General features: G+C 38.5%; 1 protein-coding gene across 6 annotated transcripts in view; it reads left to right on the top strand.

Annotated features, from left to right (window-relative positions):
- The window catches only part of CFAP97 (cilia and flagella associated protein 97), a 34,457-nt gene extending 10,148 nt beyond the window's left edge, over nt 1–24,309 (top strand). For 5 of the 6 annotated variants that reach the window (XM_064511042.1, XM_026105206.2, XM_064511044.1 and 2 more), the window contains exons 2-7: nt 31–912; nt 1,003–1,074; nt 12,249–12,517; nt 21,628–21,778; nt 22,413–22,519; nt 22,967–24,309. In XM_064511042.1, coding sequence (XP_064367112.1) covers nt 31–912; nt 1,003–1,074; nt 12,249–12,517; nt 21,628–21,778; nt 22,413–22,519; nt 22,967–23,026 — 1,541 coding nt within the window. In that variant the 3' untranslated portion in view covers nt 23,027–24,309. The remainder of the gene's footprint in view (nt 1–30; nt 913–1,002; nt 1,075–12,248; nt 12,518–21,627; nt 21,779–22,412; nt 22,520–22,966) is intronic. The other variant, XM_064511043.1, reaches the window with a different exon arrangement.

The following is a 24,309-nucleotide window of genomic DNA, read 5'->3' as shown; positions in this document are numbered from 1 at the left end:
AACCTTTGGAAAAATTTTTGATGGTTTCAGGCAACGCTTTGCATTTCAAGATGGACCAGTTTGAAGATGTATCAGATGGTGAGGTGGATCATGCTTTCTTCGACAGTGATTTTGAGGAACAGCAAAAGAAAGATGAAGAAAATGGTGAAAGTATAGAAAAGGGAAATATGAAGGCAGTTCTTTCAGACCCTGACTTGGTTTCTAATTCAAAGGATAAGAACTGTTCTGAGGAGGAATGTGAAGAGAAGCAGAAAGACTTGGTGAAGGATCAGTCCCTAGAAAATCTGACAGACCATCCTGAGGATGCTTCATCTTTGTCACTTTCTCCAGTTTCAGAGAATGCAGGTACATCTGGAGCAACATCTGCAGCAAATAGGGGAACACAGGAGAATGTTCCTGCTGGAATCCCCAAAATAGTTAAAGAAGGCGAAGAGGATTATTATACGGATGAAGAAGATAGTAGTGACGATGGCAAAAAGCAGAGGGTTCGACCAAAGTCAGCTAAGCAATCAAACAGCATGAAAAAAGCTAACAAAAAATATACTAATATCAGCTCCTCCTCATCTTCCTCTTCCTCATCATCCTCATCTTCCTCATCCTCAAGCTCAGATACAGATTGTTCTGATACAGATTCTGATAGCTGTTTATCAGATTCATCACATTCTTCCTCAAAGAGGAATGCTTGTAGTGTGGCTCTTCTGTCTCCGAAACAAAAATTCAGATCAGGAACGAAATTAGCAGAAGGAAAACCGAAGCTTGGTGACTACTTAGAGGAATCTGAAGACACAGTGACTGATGTAACACCTTTGTCAACCCCAGACATCAGTCCTATCCAGTCTTTTGAACTTGCAGCATCAAACGATAAGAAATTAAAAATAAAAAGACAGGAAAATGTGAGCCAAGAACTATATGGTAATTTTGAAGAACTTAAGTACAATGCAAAATTTGTAAAAACCTACCAGGCTGGGAAATCCAATCTTATATCTGTATCTTTTTCATTAGATTCCGAGTTTGATCGCAGATATAGTCGAAAAGTTTTGCATGATGCCATGGACCTGAATCAGCTTTTGAAAGGTGACTTAATATATTTTTTCTTTTTTTTAAACAAAGTATGACTTTGTAAATTGTTGAGAGCAGTATAGAATTGAGTTTTGATAGAAGAGAATGGGGTTTTCACATGCCACATGTATTTTAAACTGGTTTATAATTATGCTGTGTTAATTTAAATTTAAATTCTGAAGTATTTAAATAGTATTGATTCTACAGTGGAAAGTAAAAGCATGTGTATGATATGTGTAGGAGTAAGACTTACACATGGGTGAATCCCCAAATAAGACCTGATTTATTAACAGATTGAAAGTTAGAAGTGTACATGCATTTTGACAAATCATGAATATGCCACAATTTACTATGTAAATTAAAACAGTGATTAAAATACTGGATTATCAGTCAACGTTCAGAATTGAAAAGCAGTCCAGAACTATACATTGCATAATAAATAGCATTCATAGATTTAAACATCTGGTACCTTTTTAATGATGAAACAGTGTTGTTTAAAATTATTTTTCTGAATTCAGTGTCTGCCTTTCAAGATATCATAGAGTTGAGTAAAGCTATTTTTATGAAACAATTAGAGATAATCTTTACTAAAAGCTTAAGTATTTGCTTCACGCCAGTAGATTTAATAAATCTTAATGGAGTCTGAGAGAGAGAACTTGGCATAGCTTTCACTGCGTTCTTTCCAAACTGTCACTGGATGGAGTGAGAACACCCTGGATGATTCCGTATGTGTATTTTAAGATCTTCCAAGTGTTTTTGTTTGTATTTTCATGGTCCAAAACTGTCAGTAGTAAAACCTTTAGAATAAAAGGGACTCAGCTCAAGAAGACATCTGCTTTCCGGTGCAGAAAGTTTTCTGCAGCCCGAGTCTGGTACATTTCAATGCAAGTTTGCTGTAGTGGGCAGGTCTGGCATGATTAAAACTGTGTGTGTCATTTTTATTCACTTTCCACCTTACCAGACTCAGCCTGTAGTGAGGAAGGATTCAAAATAGATTTCATGCGTCAGTTAACTTTCTTGTGAATAGAAGTGAGAATTTTATTTGTACGGAAATTCTTCTGAGAGTAAGGAGACCAGAGCTAGCCATCAAGAAAGGTGGTGGTGGTTCTTACCCCTGATGATCCTTGTGCTCCAGGAACTCTCTTCTGCTAGAAGATGACTCCAACAACTTGCCAGAACATCATCATAGTAGCAAGAGGTGTTGCTAAGCAATGTCCTGCATCTTTATTTGTTCCCTGGTGGATAAGAGCTGTTTAGTAACTGGCAATTGTGAGAGGGTTTGTCTCATCCCTAAAAACACATGGGTATTATAGCCCAGAACAAATATTAGCAGAGATGAATCTCTGATTGGAGAGGGGAGTGTTTTTTCCAAAACTGAAAAAAATTCTAAATAACAATAATAAAAGTTGAGTAATGAGAAGTGGAAATCATATAGTCTGGCAGTTAATATTCCCGATTAACATGGATATTACTCCCAAGTGCCTCTGTAAATTGGCAAACACAGCATAGCTTAATTACTTTGGGTATTTTGATGTTTAAATTGGGTTTAATGGTGGAAAGTAACTAGTCTGGGAAAAGAGAAGCTAATCTTACTCTAAATTATTCCTTCCAGGTTTTTCCATGTTCATAAAAAGAGTGCAGATCACCTTCCCCCCCCCCCCCCCCAATAGCTTGCATGGAAGGTTCCTCAGAACTGGATGGGCATGAACATTGCTTCAAGTGAGAATAGTATAAGCCCAGATCTGAAAGCATGAGACAGAATTTAACTGATCATGAAGAGGTCTCAGATTTGTTTTTAAAGTATAACTTTTTTCTTCAGTAAGCTCTACTGATGAAACATTTCGTCTAAAATTTTTGTCAAATATACTTGTAATATAGCTGGGTCTAAGTGCTTATAGTAGTTGCATGAGCCTGATTTCCTAAGGCCTTCAGAAGTTCCAGATTTTCAGTGTGATCTGTTATTGTGGTGTTTCTAGGGCGCATTCAGCAATTCATTTTGTACAATTCTACCCATTGGTAATGTCAGCATTTGGGATGACCTGAATCTCTGCTTTAAGACAGGATTACAAGAGCAAAGAAAGGGTAGAAATCAATTAAAAGAGCGTGATGTTCAAAGAGTGAGTTTTGGACTGGAACAGCAGAGTCTGGTTATTAAGCAGCAAGGTAGTTTGTGTATCTTAAATGTACTTAATTTGAAGTATTCAGAAAAATCATTGTAACAAAATTTAAAAGGAGCAAAAGTATTCCTTCTTGTATATTTTATGCCCTTGATACATACTTTTGCACATACTACAAACTGTTCAATTTTTACAAGCGTTTGCAAAAAGTTATATTTGGATAAAAATTTAACTGGCCCTTACATCTCCTAAAGCTGTGCTAGTCCTTGATAGAAGCTAAAATTTAAGTTACACTCTTCAGAATAATTAAAAATCTCCCAGATAGCATAATTTTAGTTGAAAATCAGATGGTCTCCATGCTACATATTTCTTTTTGAAGCCTTTTAGGTGGGTGTTACTGTGCAGCCCTATCACTGCTACTTTTAAGAAATATTTTTGAGTGGCCAGAGCCTCTGAACAAGAGAGAGATTCAGGAAGATGCCTGATAACAGTTAGTTACTACATCTAAAAGTTGCCTGTTTATGTGTGCTGTTACTGCAGTGAACCTTTCCAGATAATGCAACCTGCAGCGTGCCCTAAGGGGGGGCTTCCCTTGCCATATGGGAAATAACTGAACTACTTTTAGTCAAAATGACAGAAGTCGACTGGGTAGCAGTAGCGGAGGGCAGAGTAAAGATTTATTTGAAAGCTCGAGAGAAGCAGATCCTGCATGTTGCACAAGACAAAGCATGTGACTGTAGTTCTTATGTCAGCAGTTGCTGGACAGGAGTGGAGCCTCCTTTCAAAGGGAAGTAAAATGCAAAATGTGGTGTTTTCAGGACCTGCAGGTGGTGTGGCTGCGTAGGCATGGCTTTGCTAATTAAAAAAAAAAAAAAGGGGGGGGGGGGCATGTGAACAGCAGGGCAGTCTTGAGAGCAGGTGCAGCGCAAAGGAAGACAGATAAGCAAATGCAGTGAAGCAGTGGTAGAGCCCAGGCATCTGTAAGCTACCACCATACGGTGTGCGGTGCATAGCAACTTCTGCACGCTGTTTCGGCCGTAAGGAGCCTTCAGTTTGCAGACTATCGCTGGAGACTGCAGGGCACAGTGAAAGCAAATGTTTATTTCTCACATAGGATAAACTGATGAACTCTGAATTTTTATCTGTGTTGATCTCTGTTGTTGTTCGTTTCCACATCAGACTCACAGCTGCGTGGCTGCTGCTCAGTTCAGAGAGGCTTCAAATTCGGGTGGGAAGGGGCACCTCTCGGCAGTGCCCCCCCGAGGGGCAGAGCCTGCCCCGCTGGCGCTGAAGCCCTGCGACTGCGGAGCCTGGAATAGTGAAGTGGGCCTGGGTTATGTTACAGCCTTGGCCCAAATGGGCCGTGTTGTTCAACTCATTGAACTTGAGTACTTGTTAATTATCCCTGCATCATGTGTAAAGCCTGGGTTTATCTGTGATAACTTTTCAGTGACTATGAACTGCTGAATTACTTAATTGCTTAGTAGTGTGTTTACCTCTGTTCATGAAAAACACTTCCTGTTTGGGCAGTATGCCTCTTTAAAATGTATATAAATAATATGGTGAGTGATGCTTAAATCCTCTCATTTTTGTAGACAGTGGAGTCAGCGTAGAAGAGGTTTCCATCATTTAATTGTGATGCTGGGGCTGGCATCATGCGGCCGATTGTCGCCACTACTGTGTGTGGCTGTGAGACTATTGCAGTGCTGTGGAGTTGGATTAGTCTGCTTAGGATTTTAAGCATCTATCAATGTGATGGAGAAAATAGGTGTTCACAGTTTCAGTTACTGAAGGATATTAAGCTTTATCTTTTCTAGACCTTTCCTCCTTTATCTTTTGCCACCTAGATGGAAAAGGAATATGCGTGATTATTTTTTTTCAGGTAGGAATATAGTTCTTCACTAGTTTAATGGTTTTGCATACGGTTTTTGTACATAATTCTTCTGTGTTTTTTGTTTCTGCTTTGCTCATAGATCTGGCCTTGGTCTTAAACACCTCAGTGAAAGTTAGAATAAGAACTAACTCAGAGCAGTATTCAAAACTCAGAATCAAATGTCAGAAATGTTTTCTCCTTCTCTGTTATGCTCTTGAGTAACATGAACACAAAAAAGAGAGAATGAAATATGCCAATGCAAGGAAATGGATTGCTAAAAATTTTGGTTTTGGAATTGCTTGCATAAATTTCCGTGTCTCAGAAAGCTGCAAATAGAAATTTGGGTTTTTTTCTAATGCTGTTTTACTTGAATCTGTCTCTTGATCCAGTGTCCCTTGCCTTTTTAAGCAATTGAGGTTATGCAAGTATATAGGTTAGTTCACATCCTATGCGTAAGAATTCCGCCATTTCCGTTCCATTATGCTACAGACTTACTCTCTGGCTTTAGCCAAGTATTTTGATTTCTGTAGTTCAGAGCTGTATGCTAACAGATGCTATGTATCTTTTATCTGAATTTATATTGAATGTGAATACAGTAGTAATGTGATTGCACAAGGTATATAGAGTACTAAAGAATTTAGGACTTTGTTTTCTTCATCTGTAAAATGGGGTTGATACCTGCTTATTCTTACAGGAGTGTCTGTGAGAATTAGTCTGTAAATCCATGGTATTATCTATTATTAACTTAAGTTGGGAGACAGTGTGATGGGGTAAGTAGGACGCCAGGCCACAGACTGAAGACCTGAATTCTATCGTCGAAGCTCTCACTGACCTATATACTCTATGCTAAATCTCCTTGCTTCTTGTGTGCCTTGGATTATCCATTGTAAAATAAGAATTATTCATACCTCACTTAGAGAAAAGCACTGTGATGTAGATATCATTGCTATGCAAGTAAAAAGCCCTGTGTTCCTGAATGAAGCCTATATAGCAAACTAAGAAACAGCTTCAGCTGAGTATGCAGCAACTGCTTTAACTTTTTTGCTCTGATAGGTTATTCAGGAAATAGAACCATTTTTGTATAACTGAAGTTTTCTCTCCTTAGGGATATAACATCTGTATGCTCATTTGTGCTGAACTAGTGTATTTGTACTAGCTGTAAAAAATATGTACGTTTAAAGTGGATTGTTAAATATGTATAAGCCCCCAAACGTTACAGTTGAACTAAACATTTTTTTCACTAAACTTCATTCAGTTCGTATGTTCATAGTTTGAACTAACTGTGTGTGTGTATGTATAGTTTTCACAGGTCTAGTAACTCATGTTGAGGTAGAAGAGCAAATATCAGCTCATTCTCATATTTAGAGTTTGGGGGGGGGGAGGAAAGAAGGTTTGAAAAGAGTTTAAGACTGTAAAGAGATCCAGGCTTTCCTAACATCCATAGGAAGATGTGTAATTTTGGAAATCAGATTTTTCTGCATCTGTAGGGTATCTGTCTTCCTCATGACATGAAGAAATAAATAGCAGCCCCATTTAAGCATAAATTTTTAAAGAGGAAAATTTGTACTTCACAACCATGTTCTCCTTTTCTTCAAAAAACATCACAAATTCTAAGAAATCCTTAAGAAAAACTCTCTATCATGAGAGAATGGATATTCTAGGAAATGTTTGCTGAGAGATATTACAAGGGAATAGATTTAGATTGAAATTATTAGACACTTATGAAGAACTGTGATTTAATCCTTTTATGTTTTTCAGATGTCTGTTAGAGATGTGACAGTAAGCAGTATAAACCAAAACACCAGGCAAATTCAGAAGAGCAAGCCCTGGAGCAATTTAATGCATTTTCCTGCTGGGATTGCAACAGATGCAGTGAAACGTGCTAGACTGTAATTTTTGCCTTAATACCATTAGGACAGCTGTATCATCCTGTCCTAATGTATTTGACTTGCTAATTATCATTTGCCCTTTATAAAAAGGTTGGCCCTTTTTTACTCCGCAAGGTCATTTCGATGTTCACAAACTGAGAGCAATAAACAGTTGTTTATTGCTTAAAAGAAAGTCAGATGTCCCTCCATGGAAACCAGCTTTCACAGATATCCCATGAATACTGGAACATTTTCTGTTACTGCTTGTCAGAAAAGGAGAAGTAGAACTGCTCACTGTGCAAGTCTTTATGCAAATGCTAGTGCTTCTTTACCCTTCCTCTCCTCTCCCCCTTCCTCCCTCCCCCCAAATTAATTGATTTAAGGTCTGGCTGAAAAAGAAGCAGTAAGTAGGGATTTTATGAAATTACCTATTACTCAGTGGTAGAACATGAAGCTGCAGGTAAACCATATTTAATTGTTCCAAGACTTAAGGCAAAGGACAAATCACCAACTCTTCAGAACCTTAAATCATAACCTTGAACTTGTAATGTTGCCTCATGTTGCTGGGTGCTGCAGAAATAGTCAGATTAACCATTCAAACACTTGTGCACTGTGATTAAATAGTAGTGCTGATACACTGTTGAATAAATTATGCAAATAACTTTGTTACGCAAGTATTCGAGTTTTGCTAACTGTGCTTGAAATATTAAATAGCAGTTGGAATAAATGCACTCACGTTTTATAAGTGATCTTGACCCTTTTGTTTATTGATGGTGAATTGTCCCTGTTTTTGTGGCCTTGTGTGGCTTTCGCTCAGGCATCTGCTGCCTTTACCATGAAAGCAACGTTGTTTGTAGCCAGGAAAATCACAGCTAATGCATATTGGATACACATACCCAATGTGGATTGCATAATTTTGTGTCATAGTAAAGGTGGAGGGATTAGGAAAATTCTGCTGTACAAGTAGTGTTTGATAGCAGTGCAGACTGGAAAGGTTTTCGGCTAGGTAACTTTGGAAGTAAAAAGAAGAGCTATTACTGCTGATTAGAAGTTACAGGGTTAGAAGCCTCATTTTAGGTACTTTTGACTAGCGCTACTGTAAGTGGTATTTTGTGACTCTGGCCATCGTTACCCATATTCCAGGAAAACCAGTTGAACCTTTTGCTCTGTACTCTGTTAGATTGCTACTATTACTGACTTTAGCACAATTCAATGGGCAGCAATTCCATGAATTTCCCCTGCATGTTCTCCTTGTTTTGTAGGGACAAGCACTTAACCCATAATATTAGTGATTCTCTTTCATTAGGTGATACAGCACTGCACATTCTGTTGCTTCTTTTCTTTTCTTCTATTAAACTCCTGAACTCTCCGGTCACACAGTTCCTAAGGATAACAATGTAGCATTCGCTGTGATTTAGAAAAAGTTATCTATGGATAGGCTTCAGTCAATTAAGGGTTGTTAAGTGGTGCTAACTGCTTAAATTCTTCCTTAACATGAATCTCAAAACTCCCTAAAACAGCACCCTGTTCGTTAACTCACCGGTCTGAAGAGCAACAAAGCAACCCCTTTTACTGGGCTGTCTGATCCGCTGCCTGGGTGTGTGGCAGCACTGCTGCTGGGAGGGTCTGCCTGTGAAAGTTCAAGCACGGTTATTCCTTGGGTGGCCTCCTGCACGGCCTACGAAAAGTGTTTTTGAGGAAGTGAAGAAAACAGTGAGGAACTAGAAACTTTTAGAAACTTTTAGATTGATCTTTTTTCCCCCATTCCTTTGAGGAAAACTTGTCTGCTGCACATATTGTATCACGTCTGAACTTCAGTGCAAACTTCATGAATCCTGTGTCATTCAAAAGCTTATCAAGAGATCAGTTTGGGAGTCTGGGCAGTCTTCTGCTCAGGCTGCACTAAGTGATTCTTCACAGCAGAACCTAAGAAGCTAAGGAAGGGAGGAAGAAAGAAGAAAAGAATGTAAGAAGAAAGTGCGTTCACATGTTGGGGGGGGGTGAGACTGAAGAAGCTGAAAGGCAAGAATAAAGTTAGAATCAGTAAAACTTTGTCATGCTTTGCTCACGTTCCTAAGCAGTAGTATCCACCAGAGCAATGCATGTGCGCTTCATAAATACATGCTCACATGAACTGCCTGAGAGCTTCCGGAAAAATACCGTGGTGTTCAATGCCGCAGGAGCAGCGTACCACTGCCTCCTAAGGCATTGGAGAGACGACGATAGCGACAGAGTTCATGTTTAGCCCTGTGCTAACACTCACCGCAGAGCCCCTTGGGTCAGTATTTCTATAAGCGCTTACTGGCCAGCATTGAAGGGGAGGGGAAAGGTGGTTGTTCCCTGTCACTTCTCTGCTTTTAGTTTTTTCACTACAGCTGATAGGGATTTTCCAGAAAAACTAGCAAGAGAAAAGATCAGTAATAACCCTGATGCTTATTGATCTCTAAGCATTTTTAAACTGTGTTTACTGAGTATAGTTCATAGCTGTATGTTATGAATTCACGCTCCACCAAAGTATAGCCAGATGAAGGATAGTGAGAACGAACATGTATCAGTGAAGACACGAAGCAAAGAAACCTGTGTTTCTAATTAAAAATGTCCTCATTCAGAATGTCATTAGTTCAAGTGAAATTTGATTAGCTTGTACTTTTCATAGAAAGAAAAGAACGATTTGGAACTTGCACTGACAGTTATTCAGGGACTTAAAATGTCTCTTGTAAGAGACCGCGTCACTGATGGCGTTGGTGGCATAAAGCTAGGGTGGGACTTCAGCTGAATAACTGTTCTTTGCCACAGCCTCATTTCCACTCTTGGATGTGTCTTGAGGTCTTTAACCTATGAGGTGCTGGGGGGAGGTAAGGCAAGAGATGAAATTGTGTCTCTGTCTTCATAATAAAGTTTTCAGTTATGTAACTTGATTGCATGTGGTATGTAATAAATCTCCTCTTCAGGCTTCCTCAGTTTCTTCCAACTGTGTTCTGCAGTGCTAGTTTTGTGCATTCCTATACGGATATATTTGATTGTCTCTTACTGAGAAGTTTGTTGCAGCTTCATGTTACCACGTGAATTGTGTGGTTCTAGTTATTTTCTGTGTATTTCCTTTTGTCCCGTGTAGGTTTATCCAGATGAGTCATATCCCAGGTTTGTCGCCTCAAATGGCTTGGCAGTTGTACTGGTTTTCTCTTGGGAATAACTTACTACATTATAAAGATGCTTTTCAAAGCGTTTATACTTTATTAATCTTCTGAGTGGCACACTTATCTGCACTATTTTACATTGTGTTTTAGATTTAGGGGGTTCGCATCTTCTCTTGACAGTGTAGTAAAACAATGCTTGCTAATCTGAACAGCCTTGCCGTCAGAGTTTTCAAAGATCAGTTCTTGCCTGTACTGGCTAACCTGCAGACTATGCAAGCTTCCTAGTTTCCAGAGGGATTTTGAGATTCATGAGCTGTTTGAATTTCAATTTCTGGACACTGTTTCTAACCCTTTCAAAGACAGAATATTTTGTTGCATCAATTTTGGAATAACCACAGTTGAGACACTGCAATAAAAAGATTTTTTTTTTTTTCCTTTTAAGTAAGAACATGCTTATCACTGTGAGGTTTTTAAGCTATTAAATGCTACCTCAGCAGGTCCCACACCATAAAATTGCTAATGTGGAAGTGTTGGCTGAGGAAATACTACTACATACTGCATGCACTATTGCATGATTATTCTGTTCTTTTTCTTCTTCTCAAGGTATCTGCTTTGGTTGCTGGTTTTGGTTGTGTGGGGCTCTTAGGGGTCCTTTTTGGAGACACTAATGTTGGAGTGATGCAGGGAGTGGCTTCAGTAAGGCCTCCTGGTTTGTCTCCCAGCTCCAGAAAAGCTATTTGATCTCACCTGCTACAGCCATTCCTGTGACACAGGCATTGCAATGATTTTATGGGTTAATACCATTACAGCAAAGCTGTTAAAACAGTTGCCTGAAGAACTACTGCAGAGCTTCAGAAAGCAAAGGCTTAGAAATAGGTCAAGACTCCAGCTGCGCGCTGGTGGAGCTGTGACGTACATAACTAGCACTGGCAAGAGTGAAGTTTTCCAGTTATTTTCTTATCTTGTGATTGTGCAAGTCTGTCTTGCTGTGCCATTTTAAGTGTGCATTCTTTGTACTGGGAAACTGTTTTTCTGTCTTGAAACCCCATATCTTTCTTTAATTTGTCAGTGTTTTCACTTTTAATATTGCCAGGCCCCCGTTATTTCTTCTTCTGTCATATACGCTCGCTCATTTCTCTCCATCCATGAATTTTAATTTCCATCTTTCCCTTTGTGGTTTGTGCACTGACATGATGCAGGATCACTTCAAGAACAAGGGATCAACAAAATCACTTAAGGAAATGCGTTTAGTTTCTGTGTCATGCTTCCTCAGTGTCAGTTTTCTCTCTAAAACATCATTTCCCTTCTGCCTCCCAGCTGAGACAGATGTTTTGGATATCTCTGGAGCAAAGTGTTAATCACTTTCCATGTGCAAACATCTAAATATTCATTTATAGTTTAATTCTTAGTTCTGTAGGATTATTTCAAGTCCTGGCTTTCAGAAGCTGTTTTCTATTGCCAGGAAAACTCCAATGATTATATTAGTACCACAAATGACACTGCTCTGATGGTAATTATGTGCAATGCTACGTTTGCCCTGTATAATGGTAGCTGCATCCACATATATGTGGCTGCCTATGCTGATTGTTGGTGCATAGTAACTACAGCAAAAATTTTGGAGGGCAGGAAGTGTGAGCATACTGCGTTGACGCAGAAGCGGGGAAGCATCCTGATAAAGGTGGAGATAGGGGTGCTCAGAGTGAAAGGGCAGCTCAGGAATACTGAATATTCAGAAGAAATGACTGTGCATATTAAGGTGATTTATGTTTTTATTTCTAAGTAATAGGTATATTTTACTTAAATGCTCACCAATTGTGTGTATGTGCCTATTGCTGATCCTCTTGAATTGCTTGTTATCTTCAGGTACACAGATAATTGCACACTGCAGCTGCTCGTTTCCTCTGAGTTACAGGTCCAAAATGGGGAGAAGGAGGTTCCTAATAGGAAAGAAGTAGTTATTTTTAACCAGGGCCAAAATTGGGCTTGACTTTTTGGTGAAAGTTGTGTAAAATCAATGTATTGAGGATAATAGAACGTCCCTGAAAAATTCCGACATGCCTAAATCCAGAATTCAAATGAAGGGGACAGAACAGGGCCTGGTTTTGCAGATTTGTAAATAAATCCTAACAGTAAAATGCTATGTTTGTATCTTATTTTTTTTAATCCAAGTATTTTACTTTTTGCCGTTTTAAAGCTTTTCTACAGTTGGAGAAGAAGGAACAACAAAAAATAACCATCGATCTGCCATCTAAAGGATCAAGGAAGAATTACTCTTTCACAAATGAAGAAGTAAGACAGATTGATCGGGAAAACCAAAGGCTGTTGAGAGAACTGTCCAGACAGTCTGCAAAGCCAAGAAGCAGAAGTACTGCTTTGAAGAAATCGGCTGTTCCCCCTCCTAAATTGTACCACAGCGCCCTCAACAGGCAAAAGGAACAGCAAAGGATTGAAAGAGAAAACCTGGTAAGTTTTGAGAGGTTTTAGATCAGAAAATTGAGGACTGTTCAATGTCGGATAAGCCACTAAATACTTACAAAAGCTAATAAAGCAGCGCTTGTAGCTTTACTGCAGTTAGTCTGAAATTACTGTGTTTGATCTAGCCATGCCATGAATATCCATCACTATGCTGTATGAATAATTAAGTTGTTCAAATGGTGTTTTTTAACTTTTTTTTTCTTGCAGGTTAAAGCAAATTTTACTTTGTACAAGTTTGTTGTACTTTAGTATCATTCTGTTTAAGAGGAACAGCCATTTTTGTTAATACACTCATAACTTTCCATAGCAGTCTTACTCTATTGATCCTCATTCGGGCATCATGTCTCTTAAGAATGGCCTTGCCAAAAAATAAAGCAATTAATGTGATAGTGTCGAACCCATTATATTTGGAACACAAAGAGTACAATGTGAATGTAAATTTTGTTTCTGAGTCATTTTATAGCTAGCCATCACTTCCAATGTTTGTAGCTCTCTGCTTGACGCAGTATTTGAATATACATAGCAATCACAAGCACTTATTTTAGTTACAAACAGAAATCCAGACTCATTCAAATAGGGGTACTGGCAGAGTTGTCAAATGACAAAAATATAACTGGTTTGAATAAGATATTTTTAGTGATAAAATTGTTTTACAGATAATGACATTTTCACATCTAGTTGCTCTTTAATGTGTTTGAAGAGGAGGTAAAAATACAGCTAAAAACACTTGGAAAAGTTATACTGGAAGTAATTTATTCACTTTCTTTTTCAGTGTAAGTGTAAGTTGAAGTTTCCTTATATATGTGGATTCAATGTGAAGAAAATCTAGTTGTCTACTTCTGGAAAATACATTACTCTTTAATTCTTCCAGCTTTCACACTTCTAGGCCATTAAAAGTTTTTTTTCAAAACAGGAAACTTTCTTGCCCAACTCCTCTAGAGCATAGTCTACCAAAAGAACATTATACATCACACTTCAAATTGCTTAATAAAAAGGGGAAAAGACAGCAGACTATCATATCAAATTGTGAACCATTGTGGAAAATAATTCCAGAAAAGTTACAATTTGGAACTAAAAGAGGACCTTGCAAAGATTTTCAGGTAGAAGGAGATTTTGCAGATTTTCCTCATTTACGTCTTTCCATGCACCTGTCAGTCTGAATTTTGCTGTGATAGGATGTTTTATTAGGTTATATTTGCAGTGTTTTGAATTTTTTTGTTTTACTTTAATTGAAAGAATTTGACATTAATATATGTTAAAGATGTTTGATGTTCCATATTGTCTGGGGAAGAAATGTTTTTCCACCTCAGTGTCTTTGACCAGTTTAAGAGAATTTTCCCCACATGCTATGGGATGATGATGATTATTGTTTTTAAGATGCTGAAAGCAGGACTTGCTCTTTCACATGGACTTGGCTCATAAGAATATATTGTTAGGCAGCAGAAAGGAAGTGCTGTGTCACAATTTCTTGCCATCTAGTAGTAATCATGTATTGTTACATAGTATAGCATATTAGATATTGTAATATCAATGTATATAATAATTAACAACATAATTCTGCTTACTCAAGTCCATAAGCCCCTTCTCTTTCAATTTATTGCAATATTTTATCCAAGAATGTCTTGCCTTTGCAACTTTTGGTTCAAAAATTCACAGGCTTAAATCCATTTGGTCATTTCAAATGTTGCTGTTTTAATACATTAGAGATGAGTGGTGATTGCTTGAAGTCCAAGAATTAATAACCTTCAGTTACTTATTCATCTATGTTTCAGTTATTAAGGCACTGACTGCAGGAACATGCATGGAAACTCTTGACTTCAAAGTAATTTCTTAGAATTTATGTTAAGACATCATGCTATTTTAGACTGTAAAAAAGTTTGGTCTATTCATTCTCCAAATGCATGATGATATATTTTGCTGTCATCTCCTCAGAAGAGTGGTTCACTAGTACAGCTCTTATGTTTTGTTTAACGTTTCTTTCATTTTCAAGCTATTCTGTGTACTTACTCTGTTTGAAGTGTTTGTGCACCCAGTGCATCACAGTTGTAACGTAGTGATTTTCTAGCAGTACCTGTTGGGATTGTGGGTGTGACACGCTTCTCTCCGGGACTAAATGAAGGAGCTGCCCTGCCCTGCCCAGCCCATTTGTCGGGTGGGGTCTTTTTTTTGTTTGTCTGTTTGTTTTGCATTACATAGCTAATTTGCGATGTTGGTTTTGTTTTGTTGTTTTCTTCTGGTCAGCAGCTTTCTTCACCTTTGTTCTTTGTAAAGTAAATTTAATTGGATTTCCTTATCAATCTTTCTTTTATTTCTTGGTAAGTTTGTTTGTTTCTTTATTTTGTGGAAGACCTGAAGTACCTGATACAAGGCCTTTAAATGTAGGTGTATCTGACCTTTTTCAGCGGTAACTGTGGTTACAGTGATCACTGAATATGCTGCTTGATACACCTGTGTAAAATCTTTGTTGTAGAAAGAGGCAGGTTTCTGCAAATAATTCAGACAGAGAAATCTACAGTGCCAGGAACCTTGCTTGCGGGGATCTTCTTGGATACTCTGTGCTATCTTCCATGTCCAGCCGTTCCGCAATGCAGATGTTGGTCTTTACTTGGATTAGTCCTCTGCTGAGAGGAGGAAATGTTTGCTCAGCCATCTGGACCTTTCACAAGATTTCATTCTGTGACCCCTTCAATCTCAAGTTACTGTTAACACCCCAGAAGGGTTTCTCAGACTCTAGAAAGGGCTGAGTGTCATCTCTAGGCATAAAGACAAGCTTAGTATTAAGTGCTCTTGTCCCTTCCTGTCCCCTTCCTCCCGTTCTGTCCATAGAGTGAGTCTGTCTGTCTGTAGAGAGAGACTGGTTATCTTGTAGCCTGTGCAGGGAGAATGTAAAGTCAGATGATAAGAGCAGAGATTTTTCCTGTTGGATTATAGCATTTCTAATTTCCTGTCCTCAGGTTGACACATTGTACAGGGCAAACTTTCACTTGTTCCACTAGCACGTTCTTGGAGCGATGCCTGTATTTACTGTTTCCAGAAAAGCAGCTTGGTTTCTGGTGCAGGCATTTGGCATCTGAGGCTGATGCAGTAATTTAGGTATTAGGAAGTCAGAGAGGAATCGAAGTGGTTTGGCTCTCTAGCTTTGGGAAAAGGCACAAGGAAGTACATGGAACATAGGTTCCCCTGCGGACTCTGCTAGAGGGAGCTGTGGTGGACTAGAAAGGTGTATTGCTCTGAAGAACAGCAGTTATAATGTGGTGAGCAGGAATTTATGGAAAAAATACAATCAGCAAAAGGGATTGTCATTGAAATTAACAGCAGATTTTTCCACTTGCTGCTTTTGACTCTGTGCTTTTGTAAGTGGAACCTGCTTTTTATTGTTTATGCAAGTTAGCAAGACAAGAGTGTGGCTCTTGCCAGTAGAGGATGCTGTTGATTCAGAAAACAATCCACTCTTGTGTCTGAAGATACCCCCTGCCCCATCTCCCCTCTGGTGGAAAGGGACATAAGTGTGACTGATGCATTGCTTTTTTCCAGCATCTCCAGGTATGTGTCTCTATCTGTACTGACACATGTTAATTACTATTTTTGCCAGTATAGATAAAATACTCAACTTTCAATTTATAGACTGGAAACAACTTGTAATCTGAATTGTGGAATCTGTATTACAATCTGGACTGGTATACACAGATGACTATTTGAGGACCATGAAATACAGATTTGCAGTCACCATCCCAGTCCTGAATCACTTCATTGAAACTTAAAATAATCCTATCCATACATTGCTATAATATATACACACACACACACACACACATATACACACACACACTCTTTATATATATAAAAACACACATACATATGTGTACACACATACACTATCTATATCCCTGACCTGGGTTTAGGTGTTAGGCGACGTTAGTGAGCTAAGCTGCTGTGCTCAGCCCAGTCCCTAGTGGACAAGTGATCTCTGCAGTTTACACTGGAAGTTCACTGGGAAACCTCAGCAAGTCTAAGACAGAAGTTCTCAAACCTTAGATCAAGGGGGATGAGGATGTTCTTTTCTGTGATAGTTTGGCTTTTCCACACAATCCTGTGCTCTCTTCCCACCCTATGCTTTTCTGTTTCACTGCGCATAATGATCGATATCACTTGTTCCCACTCCTCGTACTTGCCCAAAATGTTCCCTAAGCCTCAGCAGATCTAACTCTGATGCTGGTTTCAGTATAGTCACGCTCTCTCACCAATCTCTAAATCACATAGTGCAGTTCTCTGCAGGGGCCATCTTCTCTTTCCACCTGCTTGGCTCCCCGAGTCTGCTGTTGGAGACCTCTGCACTGCGGATGCTGGTAAGGTTTTGCCCCACTACCTCTGGTTGGCCCAGCCTCTACCAGCGCAGAGATCCTCCAGCCAAACTGCTCCCCTTCTCCTGCAGTCTGGCCTGCTGTGGTCTTGCTGGAGAACTTGAGCTTCCTTTAGAAAAGGAAGCGCTGTTCAGCTGCCCTAATGCGCTTGTTTGGCTCTGCTTGATTTAGTGCACTGCTGGGCTGCAGTAATGGGATGGGGAGAAAAGGACAAGGGAGAGTTGTTTGTGCCTCTGGTCGTCCATCTAACTGGCTGCCCACACGCACATGCACACGCGTGCACACACTATTTCTTAGCTTGAGCCACAGCCTTCACTCCTGTACTGTACTGCATCACTCTGCTTCCCATGCCACCTGCATCACTCTGCTACCAAAGAGGAGATACCTGCTGCGGCTGGGAAAGAAACAGGAGAGGGAGGGCGCTGGCACAGGGGGGTTGTGCTTGGGCTCCTCTCGCCTTCCTCCCACCAGCTGTTCTGCACTGCCTTTCCTCTGCCTTCACTTTCTCCCTTCCCCAGGGACTGCCCCCAGGTTGGCAAGCTTTAGGCCTTGGTTGCTGCCTACACTTAGGTGGCTATGGGACAAACACCAAGGTTGTTCTGCCTTTCTGGTCTCGAACTGGAGGAGACGGAGGAGAAAGTTGCAGGGAATGCAGTTGTAAAGAAGAACATAGTCTTCTGGGGCTTTTTGGGTGCTCAGAAATACTGGTGCTGGGTTGGTGGCTCCTTGGAAGCTCAGGTAGACAGGGCTTTATAAAATATTTTCACTTACTGGTTTCAAAGGCATTTTATGCCAAAACTAACATAAAATGTCACTAGTTCCCAGGATGACAAAGTCCAGTACAAGGAAAGAACGCTGTTGCCCCGGTCCTCTCGTCAGGGGAAGGTATCCGAATTTGGGATTGGTGCATGGCTGTGCCTGCCTAAGATATACTGCGATATGGTGCCAACGTAGTACAGTTCTGTGATCATAGCATGTAGGCTGTAGCCTTCTCATGGACAGATCTTTTCTGGTCTGCTGGTTCCGGACTCAGGCTTGAGATTCCTAAACGTTGCTGTAATAATTATAATGCAGACTGACTAATTGCTGGGCTCAAGGAAAGCTTTGGTTATTCAGGAGGCTGCTCAGTTTTCTGAGTGGTTGTACTTTCAGCTCAGTGGATGCCAATCACACAGAAATATGACAAGTGTTCAGTTAAAAAGACTTTTCTGTAGATTGACGAACTTTAAGAGTGTTTTTGACATTTAGAGCTTGTCAGCCTAGACCTAATTAATGCAACTGGCAATTGAAGATAATTTAAAATCCCTGCGTAGACAAGAACAGAAAGGTGTCCTTGAATGCACCATTATCTTCTTCCCCTACCCCCACCTGAACTCTGCAAAGGGACAGTGTGGTCACTCTAATATGAGCGACATTAAAGGAGGCATAGTATAAATAAATTTGAACAGCTGTCAAGGCACGCCAGTCAGCTGGTTAGGATTCAGTGGAGGTGAAACTGAAGTCTTCATGCATTTGAAGAGCAAAGTAGAAGAATGAAAACTAACAGTCGTTACCTTCTCTCTGAAATGAATTTGGGAGGGCTGCATTTTTCAGTTTTTTTTTTTTTTTCTAAAATAGCTTCGCAAAAGCTGACTTTTTTTTTTCTTTGACAGAGAGCACTGGGATTAGGTTGAATAAGCCAACAGCATTTATTTTAGCCCACCATATAGCACCAATCCTTTAATGAGGTGTGTGATTCTTTTGTTCTCCAGTTGTTGGCAATCTCATATTTGCTTCAGTCATTGACAACGTATATGTTAGTGTCTTTATAGACACTAGATGTCTAGATTTATAAAGAATAATCCTATTCTTAGAGATTAATCATGCAGGAACACTTTCTGTGGTTTTTTTGTTTGTTTTTATTCTACTTTTATTGTAAACTCAGTAGCATAATAAAAGATTGGGGGGCAAGGGGGGAATAGAAGCCTTGGGGGGCTTTTGCCAAACTGGGAGATTATCAGTGATATGACAGGTTTTGGGGTGTTTTTTTTGTCTTTTGTTTTTGTTTGTTTGTTTGTGGGTTTGGGTTTTTTTGCGCACAGCAGAGGAGAAAACAGTTGTGAAAATCATTGATTTACTTGAATACTAATGCAGTCTTGCTGAGTTTCAATCAACTAAGCAGCTAATAATAATAACATAATCAAGAGCAACTAATGGCATTGCTGCAATTTATGCATTTGTTACTCATTTTTCTCCTTAAGCCTGATCAGGAACATGTCTGGTTCTGAACACTGGTATTATGTTATGTGACCTGATTCTGTAGTCATTAAGGTTAATGACAAAGTTTCTGCTTATTTTAGTGATATAAGATTAAGGCTGAAGAGAATTATCACTTCAACAAGGAAAGTGGCAATATTCTTCAGTCCATTTCTCAAGATGCTGTTTTAAGAAGAACATAATGAAAGAATTGGCAAATTTAAATGTATAACTGAAAAAGAACATCATTTAACACCGTTGTACAAGGTAGCTGTTCAGTTAAGTACTGTAAGATTAAAGTGTTTGTAATAAAAATTAAGAATCAGATTAGTTCTGAGTTATGGATTTAATAGGTCAGGACTGACATTTCAGTGTGTGGATGAGTTCATTTCTGACTGCAGTATGCTGTTCTTCAAATTGCAAAATTCTTAACCGCAAAGAGCATGCAAGTTAACATGTCCTTGTTGCAATTCTCAGCAGAGAGTAAGGGTACCAGAGAAACTATCTTCTCCTCCTTTAGGAGACGTTTTCTTAGAATAACGATGGGAGCACTTCTGTACCACATAATACATTTCTGCTGCCTTCATAACTAAGGCTTGTATAATGCCCAGTGTTAATCTGCTTTAAAAGTAATTTTTTTAGTACTACTGAAAGGTCTTTTTTTGCTTTAATAATGGGGATTTGATGCTTGTCAAATTACAGGCATAAAAATAAAAGCAGGTAATTGCTTTTAAACCAGAATAAAATGGGCATATGCAAATATACAGGTTAGGAATCAAGCCTGAAATTACTGCAATATTATGGTATGTAAATTGTATGAAGCTGTTGCAGTCGGAATGCAGACTCGAAACGTGCTTGCCTTTCACAGGAAAAGAACGTCGCATCTGTAATTTAGCTCTCCATTCGTGATGGAGCTGAATATTTTGAGAGGTTCTATTTTTAATATTGGAGGTAAATCAAAGTGCTCTTTGTAAGTCTAAATGCACATAGTTGTATTAGGAGGTGATGTTGGAGTTGTATGTAAAACGTTGGACGTAACATTTAGAGACAAGGCTACCGTTTCATGTTCTGCAACTAGCCTTAGCAAAGAGCTATTTCTAGCTGAAGTCCTTCCTTTGACTTTTGCTTGCTTGGGTATTTCCACTTGACGATGAACTGACTGGCACTTGATGCAAGCACATGTGACATACGACATCAGAGCCAAAATGACCTGTCCTTTCTCTCTTGCATGCTCTGTGTAGGTTTCCAGTTCCCATGCATAAACTATGGAAAGCTTGCAGATTCCTATTACAGCTAGACAATGACAACTGACATTTTGTGAATACTATATTGTTTCTCAAATCACTTTCTGAAAAATTGGTTATTTCTCCAAAAATAAAAAAAAAAATCACAACCCAAGGAGGGGTGGAAAGAATGATCATTTCAAAGTTTGGCTGTACAGATTCTTGACTTCTACCATATATGTACCTAGATAATACACTCTTATTAATAGAGCTATTTTTGTACTTCGGAGACTTGTGTAATTGCAGTTTGCATTGTCTCTCATTGGCAGGATGCATGTCATAACCCTGATCAATGATGGTTGCCTCATTGCCAAAAGCTGCTAGGTCATCAAGCTTGACATTGGTTAGCAAACACTGGAGGCCAAATGCATTAAAAATGTTGTTAACTGTAACCTGTATGGAGCTGGCTCCTTCATAATTTGTCTTACCATCGAGGGTTTTTTTTATAACATTAGGGAAAGCTTTTAAACCAATACATCCTGTTTCAAGTAAAAGTAGTTGGGAAGGATGGGAAACTGTATCTTACAAATACTATGCATGCAACTGTTTTGACTCAGTGCAGCCTGCACTGTTGCCAGGGTTAACTTCAACAAGAGGAAACAATATCTAGAACAATAATTTCTGCTAGAGTCTCTTAAAATTACTTTAAGAATAACACAAATATCAGTGTCAAATGGATGTTCGTGCTTTCCTTTTGACACTACTTTCACAGAATTGAGGTCAGTAGTTCTCCCTGGGGGCCTTGTAGGATAATACAAAATGGTCTAAGTAGGTTTGCAAAGTGAAGATTTTTTTTTTTTTTTAACTTTTTATCCTCCCTGAGGATAACTCTAGAAGAAGAGAAGAGAAACCAAGGGTAGGACTAGAAGCAAGCAGCACATATTCCTGCCATCTTTACCACCACTGAACAGATGTGTAGTTTCAAGTCATCATAAAGTACAGAGAAATATGAGGTACTAAAGATGTACTCAGCATAGAACAGATGATGTGTAGTGGCTACATACTACTTTTGTCTTATTATAGCAATGTAAAAAGAATTGGACATGAACAGAACAGCATATGCTGGTCACCAGTGGCATTGTTCATGCTGATTGCAGGGAGATGAGTAATGTTTCAAAACTGTTATTTTCTCAGTACAAATAAAAAAGAAGTTGGTAAATGTTTATTTTGTAGCTTCTTATTTCTTCTCCTTCTTGATGATATTTTCTTTGATACTAAGGCTTTTCTGAAGAGACTGGAAGCAGTGAAACCAACAGCTGGTATGAGGCGTTCTGAACAATTGATGGACTATCAGCGCCAGATGAGTTATCTAAGTTCTTCACCATCTGCAAGAAGAGGAAAGTCTGCTTTCAGCCAGCTTAGCCCTTCGAGTAAGTACTATGAGGTTGCAGATCTTGCATTTCTATGCATGTGTTTCTCTATCTTTTTACAATTCAGAATTGTGAAGCAGTTATTGCTAAGAATAGTAAGTTCCTTTCTCCATCTTCCTTAGATTGATGATTTATCACACAGAACTCAATAAAGTGATTTTTTTTTAATCATACCAAAAGCATGATGGCTATATGACTTGTTTATTTGCCATTTTAAATTTCTAGTAAGTCATCCTGTTAGTAATCTTTGTCAGTAAGATTAAAAAATCACTGTTGTATCAAATCACCAGTACCCTTTATCAAAAGGAGAAAGAAAAAACAAAAAAGAAAAAATCCTCATTTAGCAAATGTAAATATACTGACAGTAGACTTGCTTTTCTTAGAAATTTTTTGTGTAACCTTTAGAAGTAGATCATGGGTCCTCAGGGATCTGTACATATCAGATTAAGAACCACTGCATTATGCTTGAATTCCAGTCATAACATTTTGGTTTTGTATTTAACTTACCATGATATTTTTTTTTCCCTAGAAACTATGGTAATGAGTGTTACAGTAATAATATAGCAGGAAGTTGCCTATTATACCCAGCGTAAACATTCATTCTTTTTGTGTGTGTGTGTGTGTGTGTTAACAGGAGGCACTTCAAGGGCATCCAGTGTATCAAGTACAGTGAGCCATAGGAATGAAAAACCTGTGTCCGATTCCTCCAGTGGGGCATTACAGAGACCTAAACCCACTAATGTTCGTGCTGCTTGGTTATAAGTGTGTTCTTTGTCTCACATGCTGAGATGATCCTGAGATTTCTCTTTCTAGTGCTTTTGTAAATTGTCTGTGCAAGAATCTTCTCTGTATTGTCTGGCAATTAAAATGCACTGCACATGAAGTAATTGCTTATAAAATGGTTTTAAATTAACTTTTTCACTTCAATCAGTGTTTGCTGTGAGAAGTATTTATGAAAGAGAATGAGGTATTTAAACAGACAAGTGAAATAGAAATTCCTAATTATTATTTTATTCTCTATTTGTAAGTGGAATTTGTATCCATGAAGGGGAAGGATGGAATTGTTGCACTAAGGGCCCAAGATGTAAAGTAAATCTTTAAAAAAAGGAAGTTATTTTTTAAATTGCATTAACCTTGTGAAAATATGCTTAATTCATAGATTGTCCTTGCTTTTCATCCTTGCTTTAGGTAAGCCTTCAGGACTCTACAGGTCATGTTCTTATGGCTGAGAGAATCTCCTTTTTATAGCAGCATGAAGTGGGGAAAAGCAGATTTTGTATTACTGCATGTCCGAGTGATGAGCATTTGTTTTGTACTCAAGGCTGTGTCTTCTTCAGATTTAAAAGAACTTGGGAAGTGGTATTAGGACCTTTGTGCAGGAAAGCAGCATCTGATGTTACATGAACACCAGCAGGGGAAAAAGATCGAAGTCTGAAGTGAACAGCAGTTTCAGATTCACTTTAAACAAGTACAAGTTTTAGATATTTCTCAAGCTAGAGAATAGTGAGCAAGGAAAGCATTTCATGGCCCTGCGTTTGCAAATGATTGTCTTTCTTAGTTGAGAGGTATAAACCTGAGCTGCGGGAAACTTAAACATCTGATTTGAGAGCAATGATTAACCAGGATTAGGGGGGGAAAAAAAAAAAGATGCAGTAGGAAACTGGAATAAAATGTGAAGTTATGCTCCTTAACCTATCTTTTTAATGTTATGTTTGTACTGTCAGGCTTCAGCATCAACTTCCATTTACCAGAGGTGTAAAATTTAATGGAATTGGTAATAGCAAATGGTAGGTGATATGCTTTATTTTTATATATAAAGCCAAACTTTCAGTGAGCTTATTTTGTAGGCCCTTAGTCTTATAAAGAGCATAAATCGTGATGCCACTATCCATGGATATCGCTGGAATCCTGCTTGCTTCCCCAGCTTCCTCCCAGGAGGTACACAGGAAATCTCTTGTATTATGCATTAAAAAAAAAAAAAAAAAAAAAAAAAAAGCTGTATTTAGTAACACTGGATCTTAGCCCTACAAAAAGGAAAGTTTATTTTTCTCTGCTCGTGCTTGCATAGGGGCTTAGGCTTGTAGGTATTTTGTATTGTAACACACTTGTCACTTGGTCCTGTATGATGATTTGGCAGAGCTTCTGCACCTGTTAACCTGATCAAATTTAGCCGTTTGACAATTGCTTTTCAACTGGAAGCAGCATTGTGGCAAACAGATTTTTCTGCAATTATTATTCATTGATAGGGACTATATAGCATTTTTTGTATAGTGCTGCTGTAAGTATTTGTACTATTGTGCTTATTAAAATTATTCACTATTTAAAAATTTTTGTCCTTGAATGTGAATATCAGATCATGCTTTAAATACTTTTAAATGTTTGTATGATAATTATTTTCTGTGAAGAAATTCACAGAATGGATTACTTTTAATTACTTCATTTTATTTTATTTAACTTTAGAATGTAAGACTGTCAATTTTGTATGTCACTTTTTTGTAAATTGTAAGAAATAAAATATTTAACATGAAAAA

The sequence above is a fragment of the Dromaius novaehollandiae genome, chromosome 4 (genome assembly GCF_036370855.1).
Source record: "Dromaius novaehollandiae isolate bDroNov1 chromosome 4, bDroNov1.hap1, whole genome shotgun sequence".
NCBI classification, from domain to species: Eukaryota; Metazoa; Chordata; class Aves; order Casuariiformes; family Dromaiidae; genus Dromaius; species Dromaius novaehollandiae.
This window is presented reverse-complemented; position numbering and strand designations above follow the sequence as displayed.